The sequence below is a fragment of the Patiria miniata genome, unplaced genomic scaffold, assembly GCF_015706575.1.
Source record: "Patiria miniata isolate m_02_andy unplaced genomic scaffold, ASM1570657v1 HiC_scaffold_13, whole genome shotgun sequence".
Taxonomy (NCBI): domain Eukaryota; kingdom Metazoa; phylum Echinodermata; class Asteroidea; order Valvatida; family Asterinidae; genus Patiria; species Patiria miniata.
In genome coordinates this window covers 17,137,953-17,159,453 of record NW_024037051.1, presented here as the reverse complement: position 1 = coordinate 17,159,453, position 21,501 = coordinate 17,137,953, and the positions used below count along the sequence as shown (strand labels likewise).

At 42.0% G+C, this 21,501-nt stretch overlaps 1 protein-coding gene across 1 annotated transcript; it reads right to left on the bottom strand.

Annotated features, from left to right (window-relative positions):
- Positions 1-730: 730 nt before the first annotated feature.
- LOC119721431 (radial spoke head 10 homolog B-like) lies at positions 731-21,263 on the bottom strand. Its single transcript, XM_038191516.1, has 18 exons — positions 20,993-21,263; positions 18,249-18,324; positions 17,754-17,822; positions 17,047-17,220; positions 16,000-16,206; positions 14,798-14,974; positions 13,987-14,134; positions 12,739-12,863; positions 11,630-11,816; positions 10,549-10,660; positions 9,306-9,483; positions 8,249-8,410; positions 6,943-7,107; positions 4,988-5,146; positions 4,326-4,416; positions 3,198-3,329; positions 2,255-2,406; positions 731-1,265 (listed from the first exon to the last, which is right to left on the bottom strand). The coding sequence occupies exons 1-18, from the start codon at positions 21,211-21,213 to the stop codon at positions 1,065-1,067; spliced, it is 2,736 nt and encodes a 911-aa protein (XP_038047444.1). The 5' UTR covers positions 21,214-21,263; the 3' UTR covers positions 731-1,064.
- Between the last annotated feature and the right edge of the window lie 238 nt (positions 21,264-21,501).

Here is a 21,501-nt window from a genome sequence, read left to right as displayed (position 1 = left end):
TTGAGATGAACATGAACATGTATTCAACTTTTGCAAATTGACAAGAGGGATACTTGCTATGACGTCAACAAATGTGTGTAAGAACGGATCTTAAGTTTGGGAGGCTAATCATCCTTACTCGCAGCTGGTATGCTGAATTGCGAAGGACGCGGCTACAACGTGGTCGGGCCGCTGGCACGTAAAGGCGCCTACGGCTGCCGGCCACATCGACCCATATATGACCACGGAGCACAGCCTGAGATCGAAAGTGTTTGATTTTTCAGGAGGAAGGAAAACCAGAGGGCCCGGATAAAAACCCTCGTGGCACAGGAGAGAACCAACGCACAACTCTACTCACATGTGATCCGCGGCCAGGATTCGAACCGTGGTCACCTTGGTGAGAGGCGACCATGCCACCAAAACATGTGGTGTAATAGTGACAAATGGCTTTTATCATGGAGGCATTTATCTTAACATAAATATATTTTAAAAAGGCGGCTGCTTTGTATTTTTATTTCGCTGAACAAAATAAGTTTTGTTTAAATATTTACAATAGGGTCTTACAAGCTAACAAAGACATTATCATATACATGTACATGTATATATCTGGCTGGAGAGCTCAGTTGGTAGCGCATCGGTATGGTATTCTGGAGTTTGTAGGTTCATAACCCACTCCAGTATGTTTCTTGTTAAACCTAGCATCGATTAAAAAGACTTTCAGTTTGAAAATGTGCTTATCAGGCCTAATTTATTGCTAAAAGGTGCCTTCGAAATTTGTCAGAGCATTGCTGCTATGGTTGAATGCTGGACAAAACTATAACATGGGCCAAGGCACTACAAATTTGGTCAACATTAAAATTATCACCTTTAAAATGGTCACCTTTAAATGGTCACCTTAAAATGGGCAACTATGAAATGGTCACCTTTAAAAATGGACACCTTTAAAATGGGCACCTTTTTATATGGTCACCTTAATATATAATCACCTTTGAAATGGTCACCTTTAAATTGACACCTTTGAAATGGCACCTTTGAAATGGCTACCTTCTAAAAAGGACACCTATACGCTGGGCACCTGTAGAGGTTTATCTCCCCTTAGTAGGTGATGGTATGGTTTCCTGTGAGCTGCCACTGTCCAAATCCACGTCTTTAGACTCAGCTGCAGCTGCTGCTGCTGCTGCGGCGAGCTCCTTAGCCTTAGCCTCAGCTAGCCGTTCGGCCTCACGAGCAGCTTCATAGGCTGCGATCCTCTTCTCGCGCTGGTGCTGGGCTTCTATAGTGGCCGCCTGAAAAGCGCAAAGACGGTGAAATGATAAGTCGGGCAGAAAATATTGCTTAGCAGATTTCTGTGCTCCATGAAATTTGACTCCGTGCACAAGTACCCTTCAACGTTTATTAAGGGAGAGTTGGGGAAAACCACTGAAAGGGACATACAAACGCTCCACCGTCGGCACCTGAAGCTCGTGCAAAGACCCTACTACGGGTTTGTGCATTTGCGAGCTTTGCACCATACACGCGCGAACCGGGCACGCAGTGTGTCCTGCCCACGGAGGCTTTTTCGAAAAGGGTAAGAAAGCACCATCTAATGTTTGTGCACAGAAACCATAGTATTGATTCCAAATGTAAAATCGGAATCGTGAGTCCACTGTTTTGAGGAATCAAATCTTTGGATGAGCCGATTTAAGTTTCTGAGAAATTTCTAGGAGCCGATTCTGTCGCAAATTCAAAGATCAGGCAATTCTGGGATGAAACAGATTCTGTGGGGTATTCAAATAGCATGCGGCACATCGGGAACAAGAGCAGAACGTATAGCATTTTTAGAACAAATTTTGAATTTAAAAAAGTCAATATACTATATCTACCTAATACAAAAGACGAGCAGAGTTTGAACCTGCGACCACTGGATTGCCATTCCGGTGTTCTCCCAACTGAGCTATCCAGCCCTATGTTGGCGGTTCCCCATTTTGTCAATGTCTTTGTTCAAGGGGTGCTAGTCAGAAGCCATAAACCTGTATATATGCCATGTAGCCAGGGATCACGCCCAAAGTCATGATACTAGCAACAATAGGGAACCGCCAACATAGGGCGGGGTAGTTCAGTTGGTAGAGCACTGGAAAGGCAATCCGGAGGTTGCAGGTTCAAACCCTGCTCCAGTCAATTTCTTTGTTCAACTTTTTAAAAAATGATTACAATGCACTTGGTCGGTTTCCCTTTGATCGATTTCCCATTTGCAAACAAAATATAATTACGAATGAATGAATGAATTGCTTGTTACCTCTTTCTCCGTCTGCAGGATTTTCTTGGTCTCCTCGAGTTTGTTCATGTGCTCGTGAGCTCGGAAGAGTTTGCGAATGAAGAAGATGTGAATCTGATGGGTCCAGAAGTTGAACTGCCTCGTCTCCTCATCCATGTCTTCTTCTGGCTCCTCTGCGAGAGAGAGTATTCAACATCTTCAGGTAATGGGCAGTTCTCTGGTTAATTAGGGGCAGCGTCGTAATCACGTTCATCACAAGTCAACAAAAGTCATCAAAAGTCAATCACAAGTCATCACAAGTTCAAAACAAGTCACCTCATGTCCATAATAATAATAAAAATAACACCGGAGTCTTATATAGCGCACGTATCTACCAACAATGAGGCACTCTAGGCACTGGTAATTGTGTATATTTTTAAAGACAGGTAAATGAAGTTTATGAGAAATGTGAGACCCATTATGTAGCACCTTTATAAAGGGTATACAAGGTTCTGCGGCGCATATTGCAGCCACTGCCAGAAACACCGGGGCAAACCCCTTCTCTTAGCGATAAATGTTACTGGGTTCTTTAACGTGCATTACACAACACACGGGACCTACGGCTTTACGTCCCATCCGAAGGACCAAGCAATAATTGTAACCTGCCTTGCTCAAGAGCACAAGGACCATGATCCCCGACAGGATTCGAACCCTAATACTACGGCACACGATCGAGTCGAACACCGTAACCATTGGACCACAGCACCCCACATGATGTCCATCACAAGTTCATCACAAGAGAATGACATTCACCACATGTTCATCCGTGTCCATAAGAGTTCATCACAAATTAATCACAAGTCATCACAAGTCAATCACAAACTTCATTACAAGTCAATCACAAAGTAATCACAAGTCTGTAAAAGTGTGTCATTACACAATATTGTAGCAAGTCTAACTTTTTGACTGATACAAGCTAACTTACCTTCGGGCATTTCGTTCTGTTCAGCCCCCATGGACAGCATGGACTGGAGCAGGTGTGGTTGTTGTGTTTCCTCTCCTCCAATGGAGGGGGCTCCGGGACCACTGTGGGACGATGCAGCCAGACCCAAGGCATCTGAGGATTGAGAGAAACATTATAAAAAATTCTACAAATCTGAGGTATGTACCTCGATCTATCACATATACCTTTGTCATGCTGCCACCATTACAGTCATGTTCCCTGCATCCAATAACATTACTGAATAATAATGTTTTTTGTGCAAAAAAGGAACCAGACTATTTTTCCTTCCAGTCTCGCTTTGGTTACGTTGAGTTGAATGGGGAACAAATCAAGATGGCCGCAACATGATAATGGTCTATTGGGCTTTGTCTGCGAGAGGTATGACAGAAGGCAAGCTTCAGTAAAAAGTCCACAAACTGTCTGAAGAATTCTAGAGAGTTGGACCAAAATATTCTGCAAAATACATTGGTGAAATTCATAATCACCCCAACTCAATGGAACGAACGCGAACTCGCACAAGATTCTGAGTGAGTTCCCAAACTTGGATCTTAAAGTTATAGTCCATCATTTGTAATTTGTGCATTTTGTTCGTTTGAAGCAACAAAAGTGCTCAAAATCTGAAGAAGGGTACTGAACAACTAACCTGATGAAGTTTCAGCTCAGCTTCAGCTGTATATTCCAAGAAAAACAGCATTCTAGGATCTTAATTTCAAATCAAAAGTTGCTGAATCATGTTTTGAATTGCGCCTGAATTCAGCGTCCGAGACACGTTCTCGCTGAGCCGATTGCAGCTACGCGACGCGATATCGCGCACTGATCCGAATTATAGCAACCGGGGTGCGTGTGCGTCGTGCCAATGCTTGCGCGCGCTTCGCCGAATAACAAAATGAACTACTAATTTAAATTTTCCTACGGTGCGTCGTTGATTACTTCAAAATGACAGCTTGTCAGAAAGAATAATTTCACAGGGAGTTTAGTCCACTTACTATCTTTCAACCAAGTATGTTTTTCAACAATAATTACGCCAGTTACTTTTCGGATAGCTGCAAATGATGGACTATAGCTTTAACCTCCAGTTCGAGTTCATTTTGAGGGGATGAGATGTCTGACCTGATTTTAATGCCTTCGGGTCCACGTTGGTGTTACTGGGGTCTAGGCCAACGTCTGTATGCTGACTTCCTGTCGCTACAGAACCTTGAACCTGTCATGAGGACAAGTAGCGAAAACTTTTGATATGATTTGATAATTGATTTGTTTCCGAACATCAAAATTTTAGTAATTAATAGTCAAATTGGGCAATAAAAGTATGATGTTAAAGTCATAAATTTGAGGTTTAAAAACAGGGGCCCGGCTGGCAGTAGAGGACAGAACCAAAGGCAAGGTCCTTTAGCACTGACGTAAAGTCTAAAAATATATCTGAAATCATCTGACATAAATTAATTCATCATAATCTGCATTTCCCGAGTTTCAAAACCCATGTACATTGACGATTTTTTCATGAAAGATAAATTAAAGACGAAAAAAATAGAACTTTGTTGTCCAGGTTCAGGGGCCATGTTTATTAATGACAAGTTTTACTGAGTTTAAAAACCCATCCACATTGGTGTATTTCTTTCATGAAAAGTTATCTAATGATGAGAGCAGAAATTTGTACTGGTTCAGGGGCCACGCTTATTACTGACTAGTTTTAACAACTCTCGCAAGGCTACCAACCAATCAGAAACGTCCAACTGGCTGAGGTATTCATGAATAATTCATGTATTTTCATTAACCTCAACTTTTGCAGCAGATAGCTCCAACCCTGATCCCTTATTGGTTGCATCGGTGGATGAGGCAACCCTAGGCCCGGGCGACATGGATTCTGACGTCACTCCCGTGTGATGCGGGGAACCGGGACCGGTGGTACCCTGCTCCTCACTGTCATCAAGTGGCTGTCAGATAAAAGAATATTGTAATGAAAATAGCCCCTCATCAATACCTTCCTCCCCGCCTTGAATGTTTGGTTTAGCCCTGCCCCTCTCATCCTTCACACCCCCAGAGCTGAGTGTGTATCAGTCTGGCCAGGCTTGCATTTGCATAATTGCTATTGTTAGCCCCATGTGCCTGGAATTTGAAATAGCCATGTGTGCTTCAGTCTGCTGGGTGCTGTGCTGGGGATAGGTTGTCTGTGGAGGGCTGTGCAGGTTTTGCCTGGGCGTGGCAAGGAAAAGCCTTGATGTAATGAGCAAGTAAGTTGTTATTACAGGACAACTCAGTCAAATCCCCCTGGGTTGGGAGTAGAGTTAAGCGAATGCGAAGCGAATTTGACGTCACGAAGCATTCGCTGCGAAACTCGCCCGAGTTGAAATGTGTCAACTTTTACGAATTCGCAGCACAAATACTTGCCACGACGTCACAAATTCGCGTTCGCTTTCACTTTCGCGCAGAGTATGAACGGTATTATGGTGCTTTTACCATAAGCTAACCCACTCACTGTGACCATTTCTCATAATGACTTGCTTGCTTGCCTTGCATTTGCTTTCTACAACAAATTCCTTTATTAATTACTTTAATTAATTAACTGAAATCGTAGCCCTAATAGTTGCACCAAAATTCAGAAGTAATTAATTAGTAACATGGATAAGTAATAAAGGATCCAATTTTTCTTAATAAACTAATTTACTTGAAGCCTATCAACATTAATTGTCTTCAAAAAAGTGAAATATCCACTTGTGGTCATCCGATTTCAAACACTTTTTAATGTCTGTTAACATGCCTAGCTAGCACTCAACGGTACAAATCTAGCTCATGAAAATAAAGTACAATTTCTGCTGTTTACACGGCTAGCCTTCAAGGGTATATTAAATCTCGCTCATGAATATGCATTTTGGGAAAGAATGTTGCAACCTGACGCCACTTTTTTCTTCATATATCATGTCAATGAAGGTCAGTCATTGCAAAAATGATGAAAAGACATAAATATGGGACTGAAAAACATTTCCAACTTTGTTAGGAAATACTTAGGAAATTGTCTTGACTCTCCATAAACTTTGTACACAACCACTGAAGTGGCGTCAGGTTGCAACATTCGGAGAAAATGTTGCAACCTGACGCCACTTCCGCGATTGTGTACAAAGTCTATGGAGAGTGAAGAAAATCTAACAAAATTGGAAATGTTTTTCAATCCCATATTTATGTCCTGTCATCATTTTTGCAATGACTGACCTTAATTGACATGCATGATATATGAAGAAAAAAAATGGCGTCAGGTTGCAACATTCTTTCCCAACATTCTTTTCGCATTATGTAAAACGTCTGATGTTTACATGGGTAGCTCATGAATATGCAGGAAGTGCACTAATATCTATCTGTTTAGGCCCCCCAAAAAAGTCTCCGGTTTCTGGTATGGAGCTTGTCTAAAAAGTGGTGCGGCGACGCAGCTTTTTTTTTTTTTTACCCAACTTTTTTGCTTCAAATGTCGGCTGATGACTGCAAATGGTGCCCGACTAAACTTAGTGCAAATATATGGGAGTCCAGAGAGGCCACATAAAGCTTATTCTCGAGCATAACCCCATCTAAAAACACGTTGAAATTGCGCAGCAGCAGAATTCCAGTCAAACCAGTTAGTTTGGCGGTTTTGAGACATCATCTTTCATTGAAAAAAAAACTTTTTCATTTTGCCGACGCGCATGGCTACGGCGACGCGCGCGCATACCAGAAACCGGAGACTTTTTTTTTTTGGCCTTACCTGGCTAGCCCTTGAAGCTGATGCAGCAGTGGTCGCACTGAAGCTACTATGAGTATGGGATATGACGGTACTAGGTCTCGGAGTGGAAGGGTCCTTCACAATGTCTTCTGTCACGTAGATCATGGCACAGCCTATCAGTGCCTCGAAGAACTCCAAGAAAGTCATCTAATATGCACATAAACAAGACAGTGATTGAAGTACCCAGTGTTATACCTGAACCAGACAGGGCTCTGGAGTGCTCTGAAACGTGCAAAACTAAATCAGGCCCACTTTACTCACAGTTTAGCCAGCAAATTTCTCCAAATATTCCACTGGGGCAAAGAAAATGTCCTCAGTATTTCACTAACCAAGTTTGCAGACTCAATTCAATTTTTGAAGGAGACTTTTCTTCAATATTTTGCACATGAGAGGGAAGTCAAGTGATATCAAAATGGGGCTAAATACTAGACTGGTACATGTCCAACCATGGTCCAACTATTTGAAAAGACTGACCTCTTCATTCAGTGTCAATAGTCTGGTGGCTTGACTATGGAGAAATGTGTACATAGTAAATTGAGACTAGTTCCCGCTTCATGCCACATGTTTCTTAAATTCTGTTGGCATGGTTGATTGATGCAGTACTGAAGCTGTGTTGGACTGGTTGTTTAAGGTGCCAGTCTATTTTCTTGTTTAGCATGTTTTCAATACCTTAAGTTTTGGGACTCTCATACACAGTATTGAGAGTCCCAAATTTTCGGACTATACCTGAACCTACCAAGTCGAGTGGTAGAGACAAGTGAGTATGAGGTTTTGGGTTTGAGTTTCAATCGAGTATTTTTTTCTCATGAGCTCTCAGAATTACCCCAAGCATTTAGTACTCATATAAGCCGTTTAGTCACTGTAGCGTCTGAAACCTCCATGCGTGTTACCCCCTGTACTGCCCAAAACCACCCGAATATCAACTATCAATGACTCCTTGTACACTATCAAAATTCCAAGATTTTCCATGACTTTCAATGACAGCATTGAATTCCAATTTCATATAGCTGCTTAAGCACAAAATTTGCTTAAACACAAAAACTTTGCTTAATATAAGGTTATCGACCAAAGCTCCATGCGATTGTTATGCTAAGTAAACAACAGCTAAATACGAGTCACAAGCAATGTACATCGCATGGCGTTTTGGCCGGTAACCTGATAATATTAAGCAAAGTTTTTTGTGCTTGAGCAAAATTTAAGCAAGGTTTTTTGTGCTTAAGCAAATTTTGTGCTAAAGCAGCGCTATGTTTATCTGTGATTTTTCCATGACTGTAGGAAACCCTACTACCTCCAGCTCCAGGTTGCATTCGTGAGCATCGTAGGCCCCCGGATCGTCGGCTGCCAAAACTTCCAGGATTCTCTTGGGAGTCAAGATGTCGTTGATGAGTCGGTAGTCCTTCAGCATGTACAGGAACTGTCGCATCTTCAGGGTTGGCTCGTAAGGTATGTGCTTAGAAAGAATGATTTGCAAAATGACGAGAAATCAGGCCCCTGTTACATTTTCAATTAATTCTGTCCGACTTTGTGTCTGAGAGTTAGTCCATTCCAAGTCCAACCACAAGCAAAAGGGGATGAATATTAGAGAGTTCCGGCATCTGGGAAAGATGTTAAGTATCCGTACATGTATCCTGTGGCATCACACGTATACATATACGTGATAGGGCATTCACAATTCAGTTTCGTCATCTTGCAGCAAAGTACACAAAATGCTTTAAAAATCGCTACAATCCCACAAAATTCACCCTTCAAAGAACGGGAAGTTAAAGATGATTCTCAAATAATGCCACTGCCTACAGATTGTCACGTGCATTGGCATTTTGGGAGTCAAATTTGCGTGACGCGCATCGGATGTGCCATATTTCGAGGAAATTTCGAGCAACATGCACGCATTTTAAGAACATTTTGCACACTGTGCGTACATGCGCACACACGTACCTGATGGCGTTGAATTCAGAGTTGCAATTTTCCTATGAAGATGGCTGTCTATGACTGAGAGGGGTCTATTAGACGTATATTTTGGCGCAAATTTGGTGTAAAATAGTGAGAATTTATACGTACTGCTCCCATATCAGGCGGCTTACACATGTAGTTTCCATAGAACTGTTCCGAATCACGTATGAGAATGCACACAGTGATGTGGCCAAACGCGAAATTGATACGAATACATGATAAGGGTGCACATTTTAAACCTGTCGAAACTCTCTATTAATTGACAAAGTAATATCTTTTTCACATTTCATTGGAATAAATAGTTTTGTGACTTGAAATCCAAAGAGTTGTGATTGACTTGTGAGGACTTGGACTACAAAATCTGTTTCTTTCTTTTTCAATGTCCTCACTTTTACCTTGTTTGGAGAAGAGACTGAACAGTAGATCTCCCAGCATTTGTCCATGTATCCCAGCGCATTGACGGCTCTCCGTGGTTCGTATAGGAACGTCCCCTGCACGTCGCAGGCTGCCGGCACGATGTTGTCCGTCATGGCTTTGGACAGACACCATGAAAGCACCGTGCCGCTCTCACTCCTAGAAAGACAATAAGAAGATAATTATTGGCTACCTGCACAAGTACCCCCCTCAACGGTATTAGAAATGGAGAGTTGGGGGAGACCACTGGGAGAGATATTCTAACGCCCGTGCTGGCGTCTGACACTCACGTGCAAAGATGCTACGTTTTTGTGCACACTCAGAATATAACAAGCTATGCCTCCTTCACGCTGTACGCACGTGAACTAGTGCGCGCACACAGTGTGTTCCCCCCACTGGAGCTTCTGAAGGTGATAAAAAAATCTGCTGTTCAAGCACGGAGCCGTCAGTACTGAGACAAAATCTGAGCTGAAACTGAAGATGTACAGGGTGACCCCCGAAAAATGCAACCCTAAAACATGTGCCTTTAAAAAAAAAAGGATCAGTGGATTTTCATGGTTTTGGTATCAGATTAAAGCTGAGAGCTTTTTCTTTCATATATTCAAAAAAATTATGAAATAGCACTCTGGGTTGCTGAGAAATACCAATTATGTAAAAGTAGTAATTTTTCATCCTGTACACAGAAGAATTACCACAGTAAGGGATTTTGCACTGTACCTATTAGTGCATGTCCTAATCCTTACAAACAACACGGCACATAATATGACAGAGTGCAAATGAATTTGATGGAAATACCTTTTGTTTTCCACCTGAACAGGTATCTCATCCTTTTAAGTCCTATTTGAAACCCTTTCAGCATCATAAATATGTCAAAATACCAAATAAATTGCACAAATGAAGGATAATTGCACAGTAGGCTTGCATTAAAATGTTTCACTGTTCGAAGTACTTGTGAACAGGATGAAAAATGACTACTTTTACATAATTGGCATTTTCTCCGCGACCCAAAGTGCTATTTTCTTGATTTTTTTCAGTATTTGAAAGAAAAAGCTCTCAGCTTAAATCCGATACCAAAAACATTAAAAATTCCACCGATCCCTTTTTTTAAAGGCAAATGTGTTAGAATTGCATTTTTTTGGTTCACCCTGTTTAGACATTGTTTACAAAACACTGATCCAATAAAATGTGAAATCAAAATATTTATGTTTTTTCTTATTGACTTACGTGCATTCCTCCTGGTAGATCTGGTAGGACAGTGTGATCAGATTGTTCAGGAACTCTCTCATGAGCAGCTTGTCCAGAGGATTGTGGATGTCTGTGGCAGTCTTATTGGGAGCTACACGAATAAAAAGAACACAAGGCCATCTTAAAGGTATGTAGGATCATTTGCTTTCTGTGCATTTTGTTTTGTTTTAGTGTTTAACCCTAACTCCCTGGCATATTTTACTAGGAACTGTACCAATCCTGGCAAATTCCAACACCCACATGGGAAATCGTACACACACACTGTTGGACTTAGTTTCTGGAGGTATGCCAAACCCAATGTAAAAGACCATCAGTTTAGGCGTACTGTACCCATCCTAACAGATTTCAACAAAACCTGCTGTTGGGCTTTGATGAGTTGAGTTCGGTTAGGGTTAAAGCAACAAAATTGCTCCAAATCTTATGTAGGGTGCATAACAACTAAACCTGTTGAGGTTTTCAGCTCAGTGGATACTATACATTCAATTTCATGGCGCCGCTAAGCATGTTTTTTTCTGCTAACAAAGCCGCCACCCATTTTACGGAGACTGTATGCAGTAAGCACAATGAAAGGCATGCTAACCTCTAAGAAAATGTGCTTAAATCAGTGAGGTAACAATCAAATCTCCATGTGCGCGCAATCGTTAGCACATCCATGCCACGAAATAGTGCTTAACCAGTTCGTGCTGGGGTTATTTTGACATTGACCGGACTCAGACGAGGGATTGTTTTTCACGAACCTCGATGCCAGACGGGTTAGGCCATTATCTGCGGGTAGCACACCCTGATATTTCCAGCCTCGCTTGGTGCAAGCGGGACGCTGACAGATATTTCTGGCCTCGCTCGTTGCGTGTTTATCCGTTATCTGTTCCGAATACCACAATATCGCAAAACCTTTGCGTGTATACACGTCATCTGACGTGAACTGGTTAAGGTAATAGCACAATTTTATGCTATAGTAAGCACAGCTTTTATGCTTACTCATAGCAGTGCAATGTAATCAGCCAAGGTTTTTATAAGCAAGAAACTTTGGTTACCAATTTAGCTTAGAAGCTTTACTCACCTAAAATTCTATCCATCTCTGTCAGCGTTAGATCGTTATAGTGGAACTGACAGTCTTTCAAGAATCGCCAAAACTGCAGCCTGGTCATGATGAATGTGTTATCAGGAGATGCGTCGTGACCAAGACTGCCGTAAAAATTGTAGACTTTCTTGAAGGTCGTGATGTGACGCAAAACCACAAACATTACCTATGACATGAAAATACGGAATCATGGCCATCGTGTTCTTAGGCAGGACGTTTTACTACAATTGCATCCCTGCATCCAGATATAGTGAAGGTAGTGAACAGATTGCACTGAACATAAACTGCTGCATAAAAGTATATTTTGGCTTGAAATCCAACAGGGACCATCACGATGCTTGTGTTCTTAGGCAAGACACTTTACTACAATTGCATCTCTGCACACAGATATATTAGTGAGGGTAGAGACCAGACTGCACTGATCTCAAACTGCAACATAAAAATATATTTTAGTTTGAAATTCAATAGTGACCAGCAAGGCGCTGTGTGTTCTTAGGCAAGACACTTTACTGCAATAATAAGCTTTCGATGGGTATTTAGTGGGTATAAAAGTGGGATAAAAATGATCCTGTGGCTTGGGTGAACACGGATTTAACTGTAAATCGCATTGAGACATTTGTATAGAGCTATATTTAAGTCCAACATCATTGTGTCATGTGACTTCACATTAAACATGCACTTTTCGAAGCCTTATATCGCCAAAACTGTACCTCCCATTGAGTCAAAACTTTGTACGCACATAGATAGGGATGTGTTATAGGAGAAAATGTACTGACGTCACGATGACGTCATCGCACGTCACATGAAGTCACATTATCATGGTGCATAATTCCAAGCATTATATCGCCAGAACTACAGGTCCAATTGAATTGAAACTTTGTTTATATGTAAAAACTTGAAATTTTGTATGTACATAGACTGCCTGGAAATTCGGCCATTGCAGGGAAGACGGTAATAAAGATACGACTCAAACAATTCCCACAAAGCCATTTAAAAACAGCCGAAACAGCTGTGTTTGTCTCGTTCTTATCTGTAGTGGTCATGTCTCACTTGGATCATAAGGTCACATGATCTGATTAGCCAATTACCTGTCTGATTTCTTCCTCTCTGTCGTTCTCACTGAAGTCGTTCAGTAGGTGGTCCAACTCCAGGGTTAGGCTAGGGCCTAAAGTGTTGCGACTGGCATCACTGCGGGATGTTATATCCCCCAACCCTGCATTTCAGCACATAAGAAAGTGTTATTCACTGGAGTGGGGTTTGAACCTGCCACAACGGATCGCTGTTTCATGGCTTTACCAACTGAGCTGTCCAGCCCTATGTTGGTGGATCCCCATTTTGTCAATATCCTTGTTGAAGTGACGTTATTCCTAGGCCATAAACCTGTATATGCCATGTAGCCAGGGATCACATAACCGTAGGGTTTTATGAATGCTTTACTCTGTTTCTGGATTTGGGTTCAGATATTAGGCCATTGACGTAGGGTAATGTTGTGCCACCCCAACCGACCCGACCCGCTCGGGTTGATTTTTCCAACATTTCAGTCGAGACGGGTCGGTCTTGGTTTTCATTTGTGATTCTTGGGTTGAGTCAGTTAAGCCATCTTGTAAAAACCCCAAAATAAACTAGAAAAAATAAAACACTTCAAAAATTCATGTGGTGCAATGTTATTGCAGAGTCACTGTGCCCGGTACGACCAACGTCAACCCACCGTACGATTGTGCATGTGGTTTGCAGTCTATTACGCACAGTCTATAATGTGTAGGCCTACCAGTAGGTCACATTAGGAGATGTTGCTAGAAATCAGATCAGGGTACAATTCTATCGCTTTGCCATAATGCACTGATGACCTCCGTTCTAAAGCTGAGGCCAAGACAAAGTCACGACTTTGAAAACACCCTCTTGTGGGTTGCTGAGGTCCAATTGTTACGGTGTTCGACTCGTGTACCGTGGTACGTGGGTTCAAATCCTGACGGGGAACATGGTGCTTGTGCTCTAGAGCAAGGCACTTTACCATTATTGCTTTGTCCTTCGGATGGGACATAAAGCCGTAAATCCCGTGCGTTGTGTAATGCACGTTAAAGAACCCATTAACACTTATCGCTAAAGGGTTTGCCCCAGTGTTTCTGGCAGTGGCTGCAATATGCGCCGCAGTACCTTGTAAACCCTTATAATGGTGCTACATAATGGGTCTCATATTTCTCATAAACTTCATTTACCCGTTTTTAAAAATAGACATAATTACCAGCGCCTTGAGTACCTAATTGTTGGTAGATACGTGCGCTATATAAGACTCTGGTATTATTATTTATTATGATTAATTTGAATAATTCAATGACCTGGGCCAGACGGATCCGGTGTCCTTGTTCTGATGTTGCTGATGTCAGGCGTGTTGTTGCCGTCCATGCTAAAGGCTGGGTACTCTGCCATTCTGTCGTCCACGAAAACTCCCTCGAAAATACGACCGTTCTTGAACGTAAACAACCCCTAGACAACAAGAAAACAAATCAAGGACTTAAACGACAGGCTAATCTCGAATTTGAAATGAACCTGACTGGGTTAGCTTTGGCCGACACTCTTGGCTCAATTTCAAAAAAACTACAAAATGGTGCTTAGCAAATGTACGTGCTCAGAACAAAATTAATTAGTTGAGAACCAGTCAAAAGCTATATCAATTGCATGGACTGCTTGGCTGGTAACCTTATTAAACCAATTAAACATTTTCTGTATTAAGCAAACTCTTCATCATAAGATGGAATTTGCGTCGGGGTGAAGTAAATTAAAATTTTGGTTTTGCCCTTCACCGACGTATTTTTATATACAATGTATACTCAGTGTTGCCCCCGAGTGATTGTGATGGGAAAAAAAATCAATCGGGTGGGACTCAAACCCACAACCTCCTGCTTACTAGTGCAGACGTCTTACCACTCGACCACCGAGCTTGCTGGGGTCAGCTGGCTGGTTCGAATCGGATATAGCAGCGGGTACTTCAATGAAACTATTATTTTGTAAGACTTTGACGCCAATTTCAACTCATGAACTAATTTCCTTTCCTTTGTTATTGATCATCCCTATCCTTGTGATCAGACTTGGGATGTACTTGTAATCCACCGCAAGTTCTGTTAGTAGTATAGGCTGTGCATTACGTACCCGTCCGCATTTCTTGTTCTCCACCCACTCCCCTTCAAACTTGGCACCGTTTGCATACAGGAAGACCCCGTAGCCATGCCTCAAGCCCTGATGGAAGTCACCGATGTACTGGTTGCGTAGCGGGTACTGGGAACCGGGCAACCTGCGCAGGTACCAGGTGTGCTCTCCGTGGCCGTTCTGTAACCAAGAATCATTTTGACGTGGCTAAATAATGTGAACAGTAGGGCTGTGCCGAATATGCTCAATATTTGGATATTCGATCGTCAACCAAATATCCAAATTGCATTTTTATTTTTGATTCAAATATTCTAAAAATGGGAGCAGTCTCTAGGAGATGATGAAATTGTATATGTTGTGTGGTTCTATTGTTTGTCAAATGCCACACTTTTGTTGAAAGTCATTATTGCACAGATTTGAGAGCTTGCATGATAACTAGTAAGTCAAATTTCTTCTTTAAAGCTACAGTCCATCATTTGCAGCTATCCAAAGAGTAACTGATGCAATTATTGTTGAAAAACATACTTGGTTGAAAGATAGTAAGGGGACGTAACTCCCTGTGAAATTATTCTTTCTGGCAAGCTGTCAATTTGAAGAAATCAACGAAAGAAGGCCTTTTCAACGGTGCATCTTAAGACGCACCATTGGAAATTTCCGTCAGTAGTTCGTTTTCTTATTCCGCAAAGCGGGCGCAGCTTTGGCACGACGCACACGTGCGCGCACGGTTGCTATAATTCGTCGGATAGGTGCGCGACATCGCAATCGGCTCAGTGAGAACGTGTTTCGGACGCTGAATTCAGGCCCAATTCGAAACATGATTCAGCAACTTTTGATTTGAAATCGAGATCCTAGAATGCTGTTTCTCTCGGAATATACAGCTGAGGCTGAGCTGAAACTTCATCAGGTTCGTTCTTCAGCACCCTTCTTTAGATTTTGAGCACTTTTGTTGTTTCAAACAGACAAAATGCAGAAATTACAAATGATGGACTATACCTTTAAATATCAGCCACCGCTACTTGTTCTTTATATTAATTTAATAAGCCCATTTATCAATTTTCTACAAGTGCAGGTGCACGCAAATACCGATCGCCACTTTAGCCACTTTAGCCACGGAAGCCACTTTAGGCTAGCGCATGTTTAACTTGATCAGTGCATTTTCAAAAACTAGACTTGTGATTAACTAGACTACAACACTGCTTTTTTACCTGCACACCGTTGACCCACTGCCCGTTGAAGGACTGGTCCAAGTCTACCCATCTCATGATGCCCTGGCCGTGGCGGTTATTGGCCATCCATTCGCCCTCGTACACATTACCGCTGCGATACCGCCGGACGCCGTACCCCTGCCGCATGTCGGTCACCCAGTCGCCTTCGTAGAATGACAAGCCGTCTAGGTCGTAGCGGATAATACCCTGCAGAAAATTTTGAAAAAAATTGAAGACTTTGGATTGAATTTCGGCTTCAGGAATGAAAGTTTCCAATAAAAGTCATTAATTGCATTCCTACTGATTTGAATTGGCCAGGTGACTCAAGTATGTTTTTGAGACCTCTGCATTAAAAACAAGAAGCCATTGGTTCTAACCCTAACCCAGTCAAATACATAATACTTTCAGGGTGACCAAGCCCTACGTTCAGTGAAGGTGGGTATATATTTACCTTCCTCAATCCTGCAAAATCCTAAAAAAAAAACTCTTTGTAGATTCTGAACGATTTTGAAAGGGCTCAGCGCAAAAATACCCCCTCAACGGTAAGAAAGGGAGAGTTTCAAGTAAGAGAGACATTCAAGTGCACATTGGGAATAAAATAAGTCGTGTGCATGCGGTGTGTCCAATCCACGGGACTCTCTTGTTCATGCACGGAGCCCATAGGATTATATTAACCCAAGCGAATGCAAACTAAAGTGGACCCTAACTTCCCTACTTCTGCAAATTCCTTCCAAACCAACTGACTGTGAGTCATTCTATGAATTCAGCTTCCAAAGTGTGACATTTTTCCTGTCCCTGTTACCTTGGTACTTTATAATTTGCCATTCAAAGGATTTTTTTTATTTGTTTGCGTAGGTAGTTTGCTATTTATAATCAAACTTGTAGGACGACTACATTAAGGAGTGCATGAGAATTATCAAATCATAGATGTCAGATGTAACAGAACAAAATTTATAGAATGTCCCATTTGGAAAAAAAATTAAGAAGGGTTAGGGTAAAGATTTCCCATGAACACGAACACTAAACCCTCCTCAATAACAAACGTACAGTTCCATGTCTTTTGCCGTTGTTCCACTGGCCGGTGTACGACGACGGTGTTGACGTGCACCTAAACATTCCTTGTCCGTGTCGTCGGCCTTTCAAGACTTCTCCTTCATAAGTGCTCTTGTCTGGCCAGGTGTACAGCCCTTTGCCTGTGATTTCATTCATATTGAAATCACCCTATGAATAAACAACAAATGCAGATGTTATATGCAAATGTTATATGCAAATGTTATATGCAAATGTATGCAAATGTTCAAGTGGTCATGTAATGTACTAGTAGTAGTACAGTGAAATCATTGGTAGCCATTAATACTAGGAGGCTTCCATTCTTGAGCAGTCATTGCATATGCATTCTTCAAAGCTCTGAACACGCCCCTTAAGGCGAGTGCATTTTTCACAAAATGCACTCGCTTTAAGGGGCGTGTTCAGAGCTATGAAGAATGCATATGAATAAACAACAAATGTTATATGCAAATGTTATATGCAAATGTATGCAAATGTTCAAGTGGTCATGAAATGTACTAGTAGTAGTACAGTCACAAAAAGTGGGGAACTGTAATTGGTTTACACCATCAGTGCCATATTAACATAAACTCAGAATGAACGTCATAAGGTACATTTCTCTAGTTTTTACCACAAAGATGAGGAAGAAATTCTCAGTTTCACACTGTGTTATCGAGTTCTTAATGTGTTTTTCTATCATATCTCACCTCGTATCTAACGCCATCGCTCCATGTGTACACTCCTTTGCCATGCATCAAACCCTGCGAAAACTGCCCCTGAAATTTCAAAAATGCAATCAAGTTATTGCTTAAAAATTGGTTTTTTAATCTTTGTTAACTGCGCTGAGAACAGCTCACAAAAATTAGCTGGTGATATTAAAAAGCAACAGAAATTTCGTGGATAGAGGGCAGTGTTTTCAATTCGGAGGGAAATTACGGGTTAAAATGACAACTGATGACAACACAAAAAGATGATGCAAGTGCCAGCTAAGGCACGAGCATAGTGAATGCACCAAATTAAACTATTTTGATTCACGAAGTATCTACTTGAAAAATGCAAATCTTGAAAAATAAGGAAAAGGAAGATTGCTTGGGGTTGCAGAAGTCAGTTTGGAGTGATAAAAGAAACTTATGATGAAGGGGTCCTAATTGTACACCTTTTTTTTACCTGGTAACAATTATTAAGATTGGATGCAGGCCTACCTGATATACATGGCCGCCACTGAAGTAAGCTGTTCCTTCGCCATCAAACAAACCTCGGACCTTTTCACCTTCAAAACTATGACAAAGAAACAAAACTTGTTTACTAATGTAGTGAAATATCTAGGTTTTTCTCTTCTTTGTTAAAATTGTTTTTATTACTAGGCTTGACAGACAGTTAAAAAAATCATGTAATTGTCTGTATTGTAGCCTAGTGTAGGCTACCCATTCCGTGTTCATGATAATAAAATAATTAATACAACCCAGGTGGACTTCCTTTATACTGCACTACATTAGTCGTTATGCAACGAATACGTTGTCCAACCTGGGCTAGCTAGGATATTGCTGCGCTGTAATACCCGAGCCACACTAGTGGGGCTACCAATTTGCCTGCAGTTGCCCCTATTGTCCCTTTTTTGTTTGTACTTTAACTTTATAGGAAGATCTCCCATAATTTGTACACGATCGGGAATTGGGGACCTTCGGGAATTGGGGACCCTATTGTCCTCTATTGTTCAACGTCCTCTATTGAATGCAGAAACAAACTAATACACAAGGATTTTCAATTGTTCCTCTTCCCTTTTCGTTTGTTTATACTCTCACTCTTTGCAACAGCTCATGACATTGGTTCTGTACACGTTTTCTAACCGAGTCCTCAATTTGGTTCCTGTCCTCAATTCATCGAAGATGTTGCACGTGTTTGTCCTCGATTTACACCATAAACAATTTTAAGCATCTTTGTAAACACCGGCAATCATGGACCCCCCCCCCCCCCCATTGTCCCTAATCCTCATTCCTTGACTGTTTAGCAACAGCTCTCATTTGTTGGTTTTGTACACAAATTTTCAATACTGGACGTTCGGTCAATCGTCATGATCGTGGACGTAAGCCTTCTGATGTTAATTGATTTAAGGCCTAGCTAGGATAGGACTAGGTGTTTGTGCCCCAACCCGTTTGTCCTACTCCTAGAACTATGAGGCTCCGCGTGAGCGGAGCCTCATAGATGTAGAAGCCCGCAAAATTGTCTGCAGCACAAAACACTAATAAAGTACAAAAATGTCCATCAAAATGCAGACATTTCACACAGAACCGCTGCACAGTTTGCCCCTATTCTCCGTATTTTACCTCTTGACATACTCACGTATCTTGGGCACAACTAACATAGGTGGATTCTGTCGGTTTTTAGGCCAAAATGATGAAAAATATGCCCTTTCCGCACTGAGCCAACCGAATACTTGAAACGTGCACGCATTATGATCGAGCGATGATTTTCGGTTCGCTCGGAGCGCGCCGCGGGGGGTACGGTACATGCACTTGTACGCATGCACATACTATCATTTCGCCTTGTACCGTACCCCCCGCGGCGCGCTCCGAGCGAACCGAAAATCATCGCTCGATCATATGCGTGCACGTTTCAAGTGTTCGGTTGGCTCAGTGCGGAAAGGGCATATTTTTCATCATTTTGGCCTAAAAACCGACAAAATCCACCTATGTTAGTTGTGCCCAAGATACGTGAGTATGTCAAGAGGTAAAATACGGAGAATAGGGGCAAACTGTGCAGCGGTTCTATGTGAAATGTCTGCATTTTGATGGACGTTTTTTGTACTTTATTAGTGTTTTGTGCTGCAGACAATTTTGCGGGCTTCTACATCTATGAGGCTCCGCTCACGCGGAGCCTCATAGTTCTAGGAGTACGTTTGTCCTAGGTCCACGATTGACGGTGTTTACATACTAACACGCACTAAAAAAAAAAGCCCTTTCTACAATTAAAAGCAAAGGTTGCTCGGTATAAATGCCCCACGATCACTACTGCCAATAGCCCGACTGCGTCTGGCCGTACAGTACTATCGCAAGCTCTGTAGTACGGCCAGACGCTGAATGCTTCCAAAAAGACTGAATTTTTTTGGCCGCCGATGTAGCGATTTTGCTACATCTTTCGATCGCAATTATCTTTTCATCCAGGACACAAATTTCCAAAGTTAAGGTTTGTAGTCGTAGAGCAACTCATACCTTTTCGAAAAAAACGTTGTTTGGTCTCAATATTTTCATCTATCTGGCCACAAGACGAATTTCAGTCATCAGATTCCACAAATATCGTCCCCCATGCGATCCCCGTGCGATTTCAAAATGGCGGCCGCGCTGTAATGTATGCAATATGCCTGCGCGCCCGCGCAAACTCATGAATATGCATAAACAGTCTGTGACGTATGACCTCGTGTTTTTGGACGTACGGCCCCGCCGCACGCACGTCCAAAAACACAAGGTCGTACGTCACAGATTGTTTATGCATATTCATGAGTTTGCGCGGGCGCGCCTGCATATTGCATACATTACAGCGCGGCCGCCATTTTGAAATCGCATGGGGGATCGCATGGGGGATCGCATGGGGGACGATATTTGTGGAATCTGATGACTGAAATTCGTCTTGTGGCCAGATGGATGAAAATATTGAGACCAAACAACGTTTTTTCAAAAAGGTATGAGTTGCTCTACGACTACGAACCTTAACTTTGGAAATTTGTGCCCTGGATGAAAAGATAATTGCGATCGAAAGATGTAGCAAAATCGCTACATCGGCGGCCACAAAAATTCAGTCTTTTTGGAAGCATTCAGCGTCTGGCCGTACTACAGAGCTTGCGATAGTACTGTACGGCCAGACGCAGTCGGGCTATACTGCCAACTGCTGAGTACTAGTATAGGGCCTACGTCAAGAGGTAGAGTCGAATCCAAGAGTCTCGTGCACACACCTTTCAACGATCAATTCCGCCAGAGTTGGTTCGTCATATTCGGGTGGAGGTGTCGGTTCTTTAGGCGGTTCTTGCTCCTCTGCTGTCCCTTCCTCCGTTCCGACCTCGTCTTGCTTCTCCTCTGATTCGTCTTCTTTCTTCTCCTCTGGTGCTGGTGGTAATTCTTCAACAATTTTGTCCTTTTTAGTATTTTTCGCTTTGCCTTTCCCTTTGGAAGCCATTTTCGTCCCAGTGCAGACGATCGGCCATAGATCAAACAGCGCCCGCAACGTCAGCAGTTGAACGTTTTCATTAGCAACTTGCCGTTGCTATGACTAATTACACCCAGAATCATACGCAATTAAAATAATTCCAAACAAACAAAACTGAGTCAGTTTTTCGTCATTAAAGAACCATATTCTGTTTAAAAATAATATCAGAAAGTCTTTTTAAATATAATTAGCTATAATCTTAATGCCTTTATGCAAACTCCACCGAAGAGCGGACTGATATAAATAGTGGGTTGTCTT